The sequence below is a fragment of the Pelophylax lessonae genome, assembly GCF_965119305.1.
Source record: "Pelophylax lessonae genome assembly, chromosome: 3".
Taxonomy (NCBI): Eukaryota; Metazoa; Chordata; class Amphibia; order Anura; family Ranidae; genus Pelophylax; species Pelophylax lessonae.
In genome coordinates, this window is record NC_138770.1 from 21,761,723 (window position 1) to 21,778,924 (window position 17,202).

At 47.3% G+C, this 17,202-nt stretch overlaps 3 protein-coding genes across 3 annotated transcripts in view; 1 reads left to right on the top strand and 2 right to left on the bottom strand.

Moving 5' to 3' along the window:
- Positions 1-17,202, bottom strand: part of LOC309550245 (uncharacterized protein) — a gene marked incomplete at its 3' end in the record, with an annotated part of 2,091,994 nt that overhangs the window by 1,183,126 nt on the left and 891,666 nt on the right.
- Positions 1-17,202, bottom strand: part of LOC309548864 (uncharacterized protein) — a gene marked incomplete at its 3' end in the record, with an annotated part of 187,250 nt that overhangs the window by 109,574 nt on the left and 60,474 nt on the right. The gene's annotated exons all lie outside the window — the stretch shown is intronic.
- On the top strand, positions 2,908-7,575 carry LOC309548865 (uncharacterized protein; the record flags this gene model as incomplete). The annotated part of the gene is made up of 2 exons (XM_082248796.1): positions 2,908-2,961; positions 7,030-7,575. The coding sequence occupies 2 exons, from the start codon at positions 2,908-2,910 to the stop codon at positions 7,573-7,575; spliced, it is 600 nt and encodes a 199-aa protein (XP_082104922.1).

The following is a 17,202-nucleotide window of genomic DNA, read 5'->3' on the forward strand; positions in this document are numbered from 1 at the left end:
GGAGTAGGCAAGAGCGTAGTCGGACGTCACAGAGGTCAGGGCAGGTGGCAAAGGTTCAAAGGCGAGTAGTCGGTAGCAACGGGTTCGGCAACAGGCAAAGCAAACTAACATAGTAGGGAACGCTTTCTCAGAGGCACAAAGATCCGGCAGGAAGCTGTGGGAGGAGAAGGTATTTATGGGCAGTGCACAGGTGAAGCCTAATTAAATCAGCACTGCCTCTCTCAAACCTTAAGCCATAATAACCACTTTGGACTAGGCACCAATCACTGGTGCACTGGCCCTTTAAATCTAAGAGTCCCGGCACGCGTGCGCCCTAGAGAGCGGGGACGCACACGCCGAGACGCTGGAGCGCTGCCTGGGGGCATGCGCTGTGAGCGCTCCGAGGCCAGCAGGGGGCCCAGAGCGCTCAGCGTAACAAGCAGCAGTGTTGGATTCATGAAGCCAGGTTTCAGTAACAGCAAGTAGTTAGTGATAAAGAGGTCATGGACAGAAGCTACTTTGTTACAGACAGAGCAGGCGTTTCCGAAGGGCACAAGAGAAGGGGAGGCTGGTTTTGGGAAGAAGAGGGTTAGAAACGAAATTGTGTGGGTTGCTGCTCTTGCCAGAAGGCATGGGGTGATGGGAGTTTTGGGTACAGTTAAGCGATGGAGGTCCAGGGTTTGGAGTTAAATCTCTAGAGGTTGGAAGAAGCAGAAGGGTGAGGGAGGTAATATGGGATTGCAATTTATATGAAGGGACGTGCCTCAGGGTTCTGGAGGTTTTATTAGCATGTGGGTTTAGAATTAGCAGGAGTTGGGTGAGTGCTGTAATAGGGAGAGGACAGAAGTGAGGGTGATATATACAGGCTGTGGGGTGGAGAAGAGGGGTGAGGGAAAGAGAGATTAAGGAGTGAGGACACAACTGTCAAAAGGATTGGTTGAAAGCGCATGTTGCAGAGAGGAAGGAGAGCGGAATGGGGAAACAAGGTCACCTGCAGTCAGTTTGGTGCTTTTCAAAGTAGTTTGCTGTGTATTCTCGCTTTGTGCAATCGCTGAAGTGCAGAGCTGAAGTGCGCCCACTTAAATATAGAACCCACTTATAGAAAGACATGCGCTCCCCAGCCATATATAGTGTGGTAACGTCGATGTACCCCTTCAGGGTCTTAGCATTGCTCACTTACAGGGCTCAAACATTTCCTTCATTTTGGAGATGTCACCTTTGCCACCAATGATCACCTTCTCACCTCATCAGTCTATTGTAGAATTACTACACCTATACTAACAATGTCATGCTTACCCTTAACACAGGTGGTCAGACACTATAGCTGGCTTCTGTGTTCTGCGCCTATAGCAGCCTCCTTTTCCATAAGGCAAGCAGGCCTTCCAGTACTCAGTTGCCCCTAGGACTTAAACACAATGCTATGGTGCCTGGCCACCACACCAGGGCAGGAACAAACTGAGCACAGCAACCAGATACTTATGTTTGGCAGACACGTAGAGTGGTTCAACGACAGTCCAGTTACAAGGCAGACAAGGTTCAGAATAGTCAGGGTCAGATCCGTAGTCAAAAGGCAGGCAGAGTTCAGAGAGTAGTCGATATCCGAACCAAGGCTTTCAACAAGGGAATTCAAACAGCAGAGCAGGGCAGACAAACAGAGAGCTTGGAGCACGTGTTACAATTGCAATATAACAAGCATGAGACTGCGGGCTTGACTGGCTTCAATCAGGTTTGGTCTCCACCCAGAGACTGACCACATCAGTCACTTTGCAGATAGACAAACAAAGCATGCATCACAGCCAAAACCAGGATGCTGGAATGAGGAGCAAGAGCACAACTGTCAGGAACCATAAACCAGGCAGAGACAGAAAATTTTAATGTAATAGCAAAAACAACACAGAACAGGAACGTAGTCAAAAACAGAAGCCAGGGTTTGGAAGCCAGAGCAGGTAATAAGACAAGCCAGGATCAGAAATCAGCAATATCAGAAGCCAAAAATCAGGATTAGTGATCAGAAGAGACGTCAGCCAGGGCAAGTCGTAACAGGAACACAGCAAAGACATACTGGAGATGTTGACCAGGCAGAGTCACGGAGGAAATGAGCAAGGCAGTTTAAATAGCAAAAAGGGGCTGGCTGTAGGCTGGACTAATGAGGCAGGTAATGGTAACCAGGTGAGTCACTGTGGAAACAATGAGTGGCTGGTAATTACCCGACAGCTGAGCAGCCTCTGTGCACTGAGTAGTGAGCTGCTATTAAAGAGGAAGTAAACCCTCCTCTGACACTTTTACCTATAGGTAAGCCTATAATAAGGCTTACCTATAGGTACTGTAAATATCTCCTAAACATGTACCGTTTAGGAGATATTTGAGACATGCAGCCAGTGACGTCACTGGTGTATGCGCTCTGAAGGAACGGCCGGTCGTGCCGTTCCTTCAGAGCGCCGTGCCATGACCGTTGGCTCCCGTGCACGTTGGGATCCCGGAAGATGGGCGACTGGACATGTCGCCCGTCATAGAGGTAAGCGAGCAGCACGGCGGGGGCTCGTTCTAAGGTAAGTATTTTATAATGAGCTAGTATGCAATGCATACTAGCTCATTATGTCTTTCTCTTTCAGGATGGAAAGAAAAAAATTTTTTTTTCGGTTTACAACCTCTTTTAATAGCAGAAGCCCAGCCCTGACAACAACACACTCCTGACAAATGAATTATACTACTTTTATTAGTGGGGGGGGGGTGTATTTAGGGAGGATTGGAATTTGTATGTCTTTAATTTTTAGGATTCAAATAAGAAGTAAGAGAAAAAAATGTCATTTGCAGTAAATATCGTAAATATTTTTTTTTCATAACGATCCCAGTCTCAGATATTCATCCTAAAATGTGATCAGTAAAGTCTCCGGAGTACTCTCCGGAGTACACGGAGATCACAGGAATATGATGAGTCCTGAAAAAGCACACAGACAAAGTTCATCTTTAATTTTAGAAGAGGTGGGACGCACCCGGGAGAAATGATTCTTTGTGTGCAGAAACCTCACACAGTGCCCCCACAGCTTCTCCTCCCAATGTCCCTACAATCCGAGTCAGAGAATCCTATGACACCACACTGACCTCATAGCTCCTCCTCCCAATATCCCTCCAATCAGAGTCAGAATATCCTATGACATGACACTGACCACACAGCTCCTCCCCCAATGTCCCTCCTATCAGGGTCAGAGAATCCTATGACTTAGAGGCATAACTAGAACCTTCAGGGCTCCAGTTCATGAAACCACGAAGGGACCCCCTGAGCCCCGGCCTGGGCCCTTCCCACTTATCCTGGGGCTGGAGGGCAGCAGGACCTGGATAGGAGGGCAGCGGGGGTGACACATAGACAAACAAATCCCCTCCATTTTGCTCCTGCAGCCGCTGAATGCTTATGGAAGGGAGAGGAGGAGAACTTGGCTTTTAGCAGCTGCAGGAGAAAAATGGAGGATATTTGTTCCTCTATATACCGCCCCCCCCCCTTTTATCCAGGTGTACAGGGCAAACACATGGGCCATTGCAATTGCGACCCCCTTAAGTGCCGGCCCTGGGATGAGTGGCAGCGGTGGTTGTGGGGGGATGGGATCAGTGTGGCAGCAGTGGTGGTTGGGTGGGGATGGGATCAGTGGCAGCGGTGGTGGTGGGGGGATGGCATGATTGGCAGCTGTGGTGGAGGGGGTGATGGAATGGGATAAGTGGCAGTGGGGGTGGGATGGGATTAGAGGCAGCAAAGGTGGAGGGGATGGTATAAGTGGCAGCGGTGGGGGATGTGGCAGGGGTGGTGGGGGGATGGGATGGAATGAGATAAGTGGTGGTGGTTGGGGGAGAATGGGATGGTATCAGTGGCAGCGGTGGTCGTGGGAGGTGGGATGAGTGGCAGCAGTAAGGGGGGGAGATGGGAGCAGTGATGGTAGGAGGATGGGATGAGTGGCAGTGGTGAGGGGGCATGGGATCAGTGGTAAGGGTGGAGGTTGGGGGGGATGGAATGGGATGAGTGATAGCACTGGTGAGGGGGATGAATTCAGTGGCAGCAAATGTGCTGGTGTGGGGGGGGGAGGGGGATCAGTGGCAGCGGTAGTGCTGGTGTGTGGGGGGGGGGGGTGGGAATCAGTGGCAGTGCTGATATTGAGGGATGGGATCAGTGTCACTCCCTTGCAGATCACTCGGTCCCTCCTCCTTGCTAGGTCCCAGTGTATCTTCGGCTTTCTTCCTGTGTCTCCAGTAACTCATCCCATCATGGGGTCTCCTCACACGGTGAAGAGCTCCTCCCCTTCACTCTACTGGCCCAGCCCGGGTCAGCTGATTTTCTTTTTCACTCTCCCAACATTGTATCTCCCTACCCTACTGAACTCAATGGGCGGGCAGAGAGGATGGACAGGGACTGTGTGCCTGTGAGAGTGCATGTTAATGACCAGTGTACTATCTACCGAGCAGCGGTGGGCCCCCCTACAGTGGCGGAACTGCAGGATTCCTTCGCAAGTGCGACTGCTGCAACCCTGGTAATTCCCCCACTGCTATGACCACACAGCTCCTCCTCTCAATCTTCCTCCAATCAGAGTCAGAGATTCCTATGACCTCACACTGACCTCACAGCTCCTCCCTCCTATATCCCGCTATCCGACTCCTTAATTTCTGATGCTCTTAGGATGTGGGCTGAACCCCAGGCCTCCTTACTTTCAAAGTAGGGCTGTTGGACCTGCATTGTATGTAATATCAGAAACCTCAGCATGAAGTGGGGTTTAAATAAAAATAGACCTGACCAGTGAGGTGAGGAGGATTCTGGGAATGTCATTTGATTTTACTATTTGTGTTCAAATCTAGAGTTTTCCTCCTGTGAAGTCTGGAGATCATATGACCATCACATTGCCTCCACCTCGTTCCCTGATAGAATAGAGCAATAAAAAGAAGATTTGAGAAGTCACCAAGATGATGATGGAGCTGCTGATAGGAGAGGTGAGCGGTGCTGGGAAGGACGTCATGATGGAGAATCAGCCGCCCCTCACATCACCGGGTAAGAGGAGACTTTATTGTAAAGGAGAGAGCAGTACGGAGGGTCCACCTAGATCTCCCATCATCTGATAAACACATACACACACTGACTGAATACATTGTTTCTGTTTCCTACAGATGGATCTAGTAATGGGAACCCACCAGAGAGATGTCCCCGTTCTCTGTATACCCAGGATTCCACACAGGAAGGTCACACCATCCCCCACCATCATCAGGTAGATGAGGAACAATCACTGATAGTATCATTACGATCTGTACATTATCTGCATTGTTACCATTGATGTCATTTTTATTTTATATTCAGAGTGGAAACCTGAGAGATTGTAAAGTTGAGGTTAAAGAAGAGATAAAAGAGGAGGATGATAAGGATGGGGTGATGGAGGAGTCAGAGTTTCTAAAAGAACACAAAGATCTGTACCAGGACACCATGGAGGAGTCATCCAGCTACAGAAACCCACCAGAGAGATGTCCCCGTCCTCTGTATTCCCTGGATTCCACACAGGAAGGTCACACCATCCCTCAATGTTACAAGGTTGGTGGATTGGAGCATCTAGAACATGGACTTCTGGAGAGGATGTGTTTTGTTTTTATTTTTTTAAATGTTCAATAGGTTTTATTAAAGAATTTGCAAAATAACAGAATTTTTATATATATATATATATATATATATATATATATATATATATATATATATATATATATATATATATATATATATATATATATATATATATGTATAATATATATATATAATATCACAATAATAAAGCTTATATCTTCCAGATGATATTCTCTCTCATTTTCTTGGGTTTAGAGTGGAGATCCAATCGATATAGAATTTGAGGTTAAAGCAGAGGAAGAAGAGACGTATGTGAGGGATGATCAGCAGTCTATGGAGGAGGATGGAATAATGGGGACATTTATAGAGGAGGACACTCCTACAGAGATCAGCACAGGTGGGTCATTAACACTAAATACATTCCTCCACCCATACTGATCACTGATTGGTCCAGAGTAGGGCGGGGACTGGGTGATATCAGCCTGTAATCCCCTGGTCACTTTCCTGAGCTGTGTTCCCCGTCCTGTATTCCTGTATTTCTCTCGGATAATCTTCCTTCTCTGTGCTGCAGACACAATTTATGTCTCTAGACTGAGTTTATGGGGATTCTGGGGTTCAGCTGGCAGCAAAATACCATAGACGCTGTTTGACCTAGACACCTGGGGTATGTACCTTGGGTCTTCTGCCCCATGCCCGGGTCTACCAAGATCTCTGACAAAACAATTCTCCCGGGGTTACTTGCTCTGTTATTTGCTGGCTGTGCTGGGTGGAGGGTTATGTCTGTATAGCCTCACACCCAGGTCACTAAGTGCAGTCCCAGGAGATGGGAGGCAGCAATGTGGGACCTCTGCAACTGATTACTTAACACAAATATTATGAGACCTGACCCTGCACTATATACTCTATGTTGTACATTACATACTCCTCACCCCTACACTATATACTCTATGTTGTACATTACATACTCCTGACTTCTGCTCTCTCCCCTCTACCCACTGCTATACTGTATATGTTTTTCAGAGAAGTCCTCTCTTTCCACACATCAGAGATTGCACACTGGTGAGAAGCCGTATTGCTGTCCTAAGTGTGGGAAATGTTTTTCACGGAAGTACCATCTTTCCACACATCAGAGATCGCACACTGGTGAGAAGCCGCATTCCTGTCCTGAGTGTGGGAAATGTTTTTCAGAGAAGTCACAGATTTCCAGACATCAGAGATCTCACACGGATGAGAAGCCGTATTCCTGTCCTGAGTGCGGTAAATGTTTTTCATGCAAGTCAAATCTTTCCACACATCAGAGGTCGCACACTGGTGAGAAGCCGTATTGCTGTCCTGAGTGCGGGAAATGTTTTGCAAATAAGTCCCATCTTTCCAGACATCAGAGATCTCACACTGGTGAGAAGCCGCATTTCTGTCCTGAGTGCGGGAAATGTTTTTCACGGAAGTCCCATCTTTCCACACATCAGAAATCACACACTGGTGAGAAGCCGTATTCCTGTCCTAAGTGCGGGAAATGTTTTTCACAGAAGGCCAATCTTTCCATGCATCAGAGATCGCACACTGGTGAGAAGCCGTATTCCTGTCCTGAGTGCGGGAAATGTTTTTCAGAGAAGGCCAATCTTTCCATGCATCAGAAATTGCACACTGGTGAGAAGCCGTATTCTTGTCCTGAGTGCGGGAAATGTTTTTCAATGAAGTCCAATCTTTCCACACATCAGAGATCGCACACTGGTGAGAAGCCGTATTCCTGTCCTGAGTGCGGGAAATGTTTTTCAGAGAAGTCCACTCTTTCCACACATCAGAGATCGCACACTGGTGAGAAGCCGTATTCCTGTCCTGAGTGCGGGAAATGTTTTTCATGCAAGTCAAATCTTTCCACACATCAGAGGTCGCACACTGGTGAGAAGCCGTATTGCTGTCCTGAGTGCAGGAAATGTTTTTCACAAAAGTCCGCTCTTTCCAAGCATCAGAAATTGCACACTGGTGAGAAGCCGTATTCCGGTCCTGAATGAAGGAATTGTTCCTCACTGAAGTCCTGTCTTCTGTACATCAGGCATCCCACACAACCCTGGAGGTGTATTAGTGCCTTGAGTGTGGGAAATGTCTTCTATATGAATGTTGGTGGACATGTGGGGAAGAAGCACATCCTGATATACACCTCAGATATACTCCATGGCTGATCTTCATCATGTAAGAAACACTTCATAAGGAGATCAGAGATCACCAAAGACATGAAAGAAGTGTTGTCCCATGTTGGCCATTGATAGCAGAAAAAAATAAAAATGGAGTCCTTACCTTTAATTGGCTGAGTACATTTTGTGCGGGAAGATTTCACAAACACTTACAGGTCTGGTTGTTATAAATGTGTTGATAAAATGTGACCCGCATTCCCCCAGTCATGGTAAATTTGGATTTCCTATAATGGTCAGTTCCATCTAGTGGCCATAATGTGCTTTCCTGACAGATGTCCATGGCAGCATACGTTTGGGTAGCCCCGCCCTCGTTCCTCCCCCATAAGACCCCACCCCCATCAATGTTCAGGATAAGCCAATGGCTGCATTCCTTTTTTGTCCTCCTCACTTATAGGTCATTTTTATATGAAGTTTTCCTAGCTATTGGAAGTATTGGTGGGCAGGTCTGGTGCTGGGCAGCTGTGCGGGATGTCAGGAGCTTCCTTTGGTATCCAGAAGTCTTCCAGGATGTCCCAAGTGGTCATTGAGTCCCCAACTATCAGCGGGGTGGTGTTATGGCACACCTATGTAGAGGATGCATGCCTGAAGAGTGGGCCCTGCCATCAGCGGCCATTTGCATTGGCTGGGAGCCCAGCTGTTAGCGGGTGGCCATTAAGTGTTAGACACGTGAAATTCGTTTCGGTTCGAATACAAATTCCGACAAATTTTTGATTATTCCTAGATTCGGATTTATCCAAATGAAATTGTAATGAATTTCGTTGAAATCTGTTACATTTTTTTTTGTTTTTATTCATTTTCAAACAAATTCCAACTTTTGAGAGCGTTTCGAATTTGGATCGGTAAAAAAAAAACGATCGACCGATGCAAATTCTGTGTGAAGAAATACCTCGTTAGGCACCAAGCCGATGAATGGAAAAAAAAGAATGCCGGCAATAGATAAATCACCGTGTGATGTAGACAGGTGACCCCGTCCCTTACCTATATAAAAGATGTAAAGTAGGCAGAGGGCCTCCATGACGGCAAGAGCGTCTTTTTAAATTTTTTCCATGTGCGGGGGAGGGGGGCGTTGTGATTGATGACGGATCTACATCGGGGGAGGCTGGATTTTATTTTTTAATAAAGGATTTTTCCAAAATTGTGAGTGTTTTTATTACTTTTTGACACTGCTGGATCTGGGGGGCCCCTTGGTAAAAGGGGCTTTCAGATTATGAGGAGCCCCCTGCCTGCAGACCCCCACAAGCACAGGCCACGGTTGTGGGGAAGAGGCCCTTGTCGCCATCAACATGGGGACAAGGTGCTTTGAGGTGGGGGGACAGAGCTGCCACAAAACACCCAACCCCAACCCATGGTGAGGGCATGTGGCCTTGTACGGGTTGGAAGGGGGGAGCTCGCTTGTCCCCCTTTTTCTGACTTGCCGAACTGCATGCTCAGGTTAAGATCTGGTATGGATTTTGGGGGGACCCCACTGCATTTATTTATTATTTTACATTTTGGCGTGGGCCTGGTATAGACTGGGGGAGGGGAGGGGATCCCACGTAATTTTTTTTCATGAGTCCCAACATCCTATCTGTTCAGAGAAATGGGAAACTACAGATGTTCACAAGGAACCACTGTCATATGTGTGGACTTTAAGGGCACAGCATGAGACAGATAACAACTACATGGATTTATCCTAAAATAACATTTATTGATTTATCTAAAACCAGATCTCAATAAAATGAGGAAACTGACCCCAAACTGAGCTCAGCTCGTACACAGGAGATCAATGTCTCCTACTAATTTCACTCATGTACATCATACATATATAAGGATAAGTTGGTATATATCATAAGGTTCGTGTAGGTATAGATATTTCCTCTCTTCACTTAGATGTAACATTTAGTGACGGCCATGTACTTTATTACTGAATATATCTTATTACTATTATAACAATCTCCTTACTATATGGATATTTTTGTCTCAGCTTTTTTTTGTATACATGTCTGCATCATATTTGTTACTGATGTCGACATTTGTATCAATTACTGTATGTATAATAAATGACTACATTCAGATTCTATTTTTGTATATCTTAGTTGGTGACCTGCCTCATTTAAAGTCCCACGACCTCTGTTTTCTGTTTGCATTAACCAATATTGATGGAGGCACATCACTGTGTTTGCTTCAGATGATATTCCTCTATCTTCGGTTGTTCACTGATCAACGCGTTTCACACAAGGCATCTTCAGGACTATGAAGATGTACAGACAGTTTTTTCTTAAAATGAACAGACTCGATATTAGTGTTTCATAAACATAGAACATAATCTGTATTTATGTACATCATAATAAATACAAACATGGCTTACTAGCACACGGCATTCCTTCGTCCCCCCAACAAATTAACCAGACCTTGGGGGGAAACCAGACCAAAATGTGTAGTGTATATAGGTATCTATCCTGATGATCCTAGGTACAAGATAAAATATACAGTATCTTACAAAAGTAAGTACACCCCTCACATTTTTGTAAATATTTTATTCTATCTTTTCATGTGACAACACTGAAGAAATGACACTTTGCTACAATGTAAAGTAGTGAGTGTACAGCTTGTATAACAGTGTAAATTTGCTTTCCCCTCAAAATAACTCAACACACAGCCATTAATGTCTAAACCGCTGGCAACAAAAGTGAATACACCCCTAAGTGACAATGTCCAAATTGGGCCCAATTAGTCATTTTCCCTCCCCGGTGTCATGTGACTCGTTAGTGTTACAAGGCCTCAGGTGTTAATGGAGAGCAGGTGTGTTAAATTTGGTGTTATCGCTCTCCCTCTCTTACTGGTCACTGGAAGTTCAGCATGGCACCTCATGGCAAAGAACTCCCTGAGGATCTGAAAGAAAAAAGAATTGTTGCTGTACATAAAGATGGCCTAGACATTGAAACTGAGCTGCAGCACAGTGGCCAAGACCATACAGCGGTTTAACAGGACAGGTTCCACTCAGAACAGACCTCGCCATGATCGACCAAAGAAGTTGAGTGCACGTGCTCAACATCATATCCAGAGGTTGTCTTTTGCAAAACAGATGTATGAGTGCTGCCAGCATAGCTGCAGAGGTTGGGGGGGTCATCCTGTCAGTGCTCAGACCATACGTCGCACACTGCATCAAATTGGTCTGCATGGCTGAAATTGGTCTGCATGGCTGTCATCCCAGAAGGAAGCCTCTTCTAAAGATGATGCACAAGAAAGCCCACAAACAGTTTGCTGAAGACAAGCAGACAAAGGGCATGGATTACTGAAACCATATCTTGTGGTCTGAAGAAACCATAATTAACTTATTTGGTTCAGATGGTGTCAAGCGCGTGTGGCGGAAACCAGGTGAGGAGTACAAAGACAAGTGTGTCTTGCCTACAGTCAAGCATGGTGGTGGGAGTGTCATGGTCTGGGGCTGCATGAGTGCTGCTGGCACTGGGGAGCTACAGTTCATTGAGGCAACCATGAATGCCAACATGTACTGTGACATACTGAAGCAGAGCATGATCCCCTTCCTTTGGAGACTGGGCCGCAATCTAGTATTCCAACATTATAACGACTCCAAACACACCTCCAAGACGACAACTGCCTTGCTAGAGAAGCTAAGGGTAAAGGTGATGGACTAGCCAAGCAAGACCTAAACCCTATTGAGCCTCTGTGGGGCATCCTCAAACTGAAGGTGGAGGAGCGCAAGGTCTCTAACATCCACCAGCTCCGTGATGTCATCATGGAGGAGAGGAAGAGGACTCCAGTGGCAACCTGTGAAGCTCTGGTGAACTTCATGCCAAAGAGGGTTTATAGCAGTGCTGGCAAATAATGGTGGCCACACAAAATATTGACACTTTAGGAACAATTTGGACACTTTAACTTAGAGGTGTACTCCTTTTTGTTGCCAGCGGTTTAGACATTAATGGCTGTGTGATGAGTTATATGAGGGGACAGCAAATTTACACTGTTATACAAGCTGTACACTCACTACTTTACATTGTAGCAAACAGGGCAGGTGCTAGACTATTTTACGCCCTAGGCAAGACCAGCTACTTGCGCCCCCCCCCCCAAAAAAAAAAGGGAAAGGGGTAAAAACTCCTCTATGTAATACCCAGTGACCCTGATCTGATGGTTTCTCCATGTTATGCTGTCATACCCAGTGACCGCCATATTCCTTTATGTCCCTCTATGTCACACCCAGGGACCCTGATGTTTTTTCCATGTCACATCCTGGGACCCCAATATTCCTCAATGTCATGCTGTCATACCCAGTGACCCCAATGTTCCTCTATGTCACACCAGGGGCCCCTGATGTTCCTCCATGTCATACTCGGAGAGACCCTGATGTTTTTACATGTCACACCTGGGGACATCAATCCCCCATGGCACACAAAGGGACCCCAATTTCTTAGGGCACACATGGTGACCCCGAACCCCGGTTACACCCAGTGACCCCTATCCCCCATGTCACACCTGGTGACTTCGATTCACCATGGCAAATCTGGTGACCCAGATTCCCTTTCACACCAGGGATCCTCCATGTCACACCCCGGGACTCCGATCCCCTGTTCTGGGGACACCCACTAGGCAGTATGAAGAGAGTGGTCCGCACTCTGCCCTCCTTCACCGTGATTCCTTTTCCCAGGACGCTCCTCTCCTGGACCACAGTGCTCACCACGGCTCCAAAGAGCTTGTGGTGGATGGAGAAGCAGCAGTCAATGCCGAGCTCCAGCTCAGGTTCAGCTCTCCTCCACTCCCTGGTTAATATCGACCCAGGGACGTGAACGGCTGCCCACCAGCTCAGTGCAGAGTATCACTTCCTGCTTGGGGTTTAGGCCACTCAGCTCCAGCCGAAGAGGATCATCATGCAGGCAGCACTCCGGTGGGCTCCCTTCCTGCCTATTGCCCCCCCCCCCCAAACAGCGGTGGAAAGCCAAAGCCTGGTAGTTCTGCCACTGCCCCAGACACCTATCATCTTCCTCTGTCCCTTCTTCCTCGCCCACTGCCGCCTCTCCCCTCCGTTCACAAGGATCATTAATGATGGAGAGAGAGTGCCGACTCATGGCTGCGCCCCTAGGTGGCAATGCGCCCTAGGCGGCTGCCTAGTTTGCCTAGTGGAAGCACCGGCCCTGGTAGCAAAGTGTCATTTCTTCAGTGTTTTCACATGAAAAGATAGAATAACATATTTACAAATATGTGAGGGGTGTACTTACTTTTGTGAGATACTGTATATGTGTAGTAGTGTGATCTTAGACATACAAATTCTTATACAAGAAGAAGGTGGGATAGAAACTACACTTTATAGAAAACCGACAGCCGGCAACATGGTTATACATGCCAATAGCTTTTATCCAAACCCCCGGTACATAGTATACCCTACTCCCAGTATCTTAGATTGCATTGAGTCTGTTCGAACGACGAAGATTTTAAACAGGAGGTGGACTCCCTTCGAAAGAGATTGCTTATTAGAGGCTATTCGTGGACTACACTGCGAAAAGCTTATAATAGCACAAAAGAGAGGAAGGTATGTTCCGAGGTCTGAAACAACCAAAAACAGAAATAGTCCGTTTAATAACACCTTATACTAGACAACATACACAAATTAGAAAATACTTCAACAACATTGGTACAGACATCTATGCTCTTATCTGCCAGGACTCCACCCACCGTCCAATATACTCCATGGCTATTGGATCAGTGTGAAACATCAAGACAGCATGAGCTGTGTCCCTGTTAGGCAGAGAAAGCAAAAACTATATCCACTCATTCTAGCACCTACCTAGGAGGGCACTACATCTGTATGGCAGGGTCTGTTTGATTATTCACCTGCTGGGACGGCGCTCTGATGTGAGAAGCTGCAGTGTCAGTATTCCTTTAGCAGTAATTAACCCCTTACGGGTCTTTTTGACAGTTTAGCAGCCGTAGTTTGAATTGTGAATTAAAAAACAAATTACTACATAGCTTGAGTAGCAATTATATATGTTATAATATTTGGTTCCTAATAATATGGAGTTCTCCCTTGTACCGTGTCTGTTTATCATGGATTTATTTCTTACTGTGACAGGTCCTTGTGCCACTGCAGCCTAATCCCTCTATGCTGTGGCTGCTCTATGCAGGTTATAGCAGGAGGGGGGCAGCGTCTTCCTTACTGATACTGTTCCTGGATTGTCAGCCCTTCTGCAGGCCTCATAAAGCTGGTGTATGGGAAGCTGACTAATGGACACTTTCTATTAAACCTCTCCAGATCTGCATGTATTATGCACACCGTAGACTGGGCCTTTGGTGCTTGACAGGCAAAACCCTGTATAAATTTCCTGCTTTGTTCAGGCATCCAGGGAGGAAGATGACCCCTACCAACAGGTTGCCACAGCTAGTCAAGACACTCTAAAGGAGTCTGTTACATCTCTCCCTGTGCAAGGAGACTCAACTCTGACCATGTCAAGCTTTTTCCTTGTAGGATCAGTCAACTGACCAATTTAATCCTCTTCAAACAATTCCTAAAGGTAAGATGAGGATGATCTATAAGCAGGTTTTTGTACCTCCCTTCCTGCAGAGGTACCTGCAATGCAAGTATTTTAAGCACTTCCAAAGGAGCGTGTTGCCTTTTTTTCCTATGATGTGTAAGCTAGAAGCTCATGCTAGAAGAGTGGTGTAAATTGAACAGAAGGACAGAGCAGCGGAATGTCTTAGTGGTCATCACCTTGCAGCACTGGGTTGTTCAGTTCAAACCCCAACCAGAACACTTCTACCTGTACTGCAGGATATCAGATTAGGCACTTGTGAAGAGGAAGAGGTCTTCCGGTATAATGAGTCACCTATTTGGTTGATGTGGCCTTCATGAGCTTAGTTTTATACATGGAGTTGCCATTGGAGGATGCTTTGTCCTTTAGGGGTATACTCAATAATGATGATTAGTGGGTCCTTGGAGGGGGTTTAGGGTCTTCTGGTGGTAACTTTGTGTTGGTTTTGTTCTTCAGGGGTATATCTGTCTGCAGTTGTAGCCTGTGAACCTGCCTTAACCTTTGCCTCTCTTCCCCGATTTAAGGGGGAATGCTGGAGACTCTGATGTAAGGAGAGTTCTGGGGAAGCTGGGGACTCTGGAGTAAAAGGGAACTCTGTGGTCACCAAAGCTCCCCATTGCATCAAAGTTTCCAGAGACCCCTCTTACACTTCTCACAGAGGGCACTGTAAATTCCAGTATAGTGCACTGCCATTCCTCCATGAGGAATGGAAGCCTGCTATGCTTGGACTTGTACTGCTCTCTGTAGGGGACTGAGGAGCTACTGCCTGCTATGCTAAGACTTGTAGTGCCCTCTGTGGGGACTAAGGCATGGCAGCCTGCTATTCTGGAACTTGTAGTGCCCTCTGTGAGGGACTGAGGATTCCTCAGTCCTCCACATTCTAGGGCACTATAAGTCCCAGCATAGTGGGCTGTCATTCCTCAGTCCCTCATAGCTGGGGGGGGGGGGGGGACAACAGAGTCCATATGCTATATAATGTCACAGCCCCGCTACCCCTCACCTTCCACCTCGGGTGCTGTCATTGTGTAGGGCAAAGGGCTCCGGCTCCACCATGTTTGGCTGTGATGTCAGATATGCAGGACTGGCACAGCTCCACTTTCTTCCCCTTCTACTGACTTTGGCGTCACAGGGGGGCTCTTCTCCTCCCCCAGCCACCCAGGGGCTCTCTCCTTGGGCCCTCTCCTTCTTCCCCAGCCACCCCGGGGCCCTCTCCTTTTCCCCTAGCCACCCATGGACCCTCTCTTTCTCCCCTAGCCACCCAGGGACCCTCTCCTTTTCCCCTAGCCACCCAGGGGCCCTCTCCTTTTCCCCTAGCCACCCAGGGACCCTCTCTTTCTCCCCTAGCCACCCAGGGACCCTCTCCTTGTCCTCTAGTTACCCAGGGACCCTCTCCTTTTCCCCTAGCCACCCAGGGACCCTCTCCTTTTCCCCTAGCCACCCAGGAACCCTCTCCTTCTCTTCCAGCCACCCTCTTCTCCCCCAGCCACCCAGGGCCGCCTTCTTCTCCTCCTCCTCCACCAACTATTCTAAGACTCTTCCAACTTCCCTGGGGCTACTCACCCCCTTTGCGTAATAGACACCACAAATCTATGACCAGCCTACAGAGTGACAAGTTGGGGCCTGGTTACCTGTATGTTTCTGGGCCAAGGCAGAGCTCTCCTCCCAGAGCAACAACCGATGATAGCAGAGTGAGCTGACCGGGCAGTCACTTCCTACTGATGCAGGTGCACGCCCACCGATTCCTCCACATCTTAGGATTACATGATCAGACAGCCAATCCCCAGGCAGAGAAGGCGGGGTAAGTGTCAGCGGACAACCTGGCAGCCGCAGTGAAGGGACTGCAGCACACTGCTGCAACTTTTATATCCAAGGATAAAACAATCTTTTACTTGGGAGATTTCCCTGACTGCGCCCTTCTAAATGTTGTCGCTCTGCCACTGGCCGCGAGGCCCCTGTAGGTGCGAGGCCTTAGGCGACCGCCTAATTTGCCTAATTAGAGAGCTGCCTATGACGTTGGGCGCTCAGGCCACCCTCATGAAGTCTGTTTCTGATTGTTTGGTCAGAGACATTTACACCAGTGTCCTGCTGGAGGTCATTTTGTAGGGCTCTGGCAGTGCTCATCCTGGTCCTCCTTGCACAAAGGAGCAGATACCGGTCCTGCTGATGGGTTAAGGACCTTCTACAGCCATGTCCAGCTCTCCTAGAGTAACTGCCTGTCTCCTGGAATCTCTTCCATGCTCCTGAGACTTCATTCTGGCAATGGGAGGTATTGATGAGCCATCCTGGAGGAGTTGGACTAACTGTGCAACCTCTATAGGGTCCAGGTATGGCCTCATGCTACCAGTAGTGGCACTGACCCCAGCCAAATGCAAAACTAGTGACAAACACTCAGAAAAGATGAGTAGGGAAAATGTCAGTGGCCTCCACCTGTAAAACCATGTTTTGGAGGTCGTCTCATTGTTGCCCATCTAGTGCACCTGTTGGTAACAACCCCCTCTGCTACTTGACTGAGCAGATGAATATCCCAGGAGTTTCCCTGACTTGATGCTATACTCTGATTATAAAGTGTTGAGCAGTGTATATGAGTGTGGAAAACTCTTGGTAATTTTTCTTGTCTTCTGACAGACGGACTCTGTGGTGGGAATAGAAGGACATCGGAGGAAGATGTGACTACAGAAGATAATGACATGGCATCTTCTCCAGAAGTAAATCCCGTTCCTCATAATATACATGACAGACCTCACCATTGGAGGAGATCATTGGAATCTCCTGATACTTCACATAGTCCTCTAATATCTGACAGTGCCGACGGGTGCGGGAAACCATCTCATCTCAGGGAATCTTCTTTATACCATACAGGAGAGAATTCATTCTCATGTTCAGAGTGCGGGAAATGTTTTACTAATAAAAGAAACCTTCTTAGACA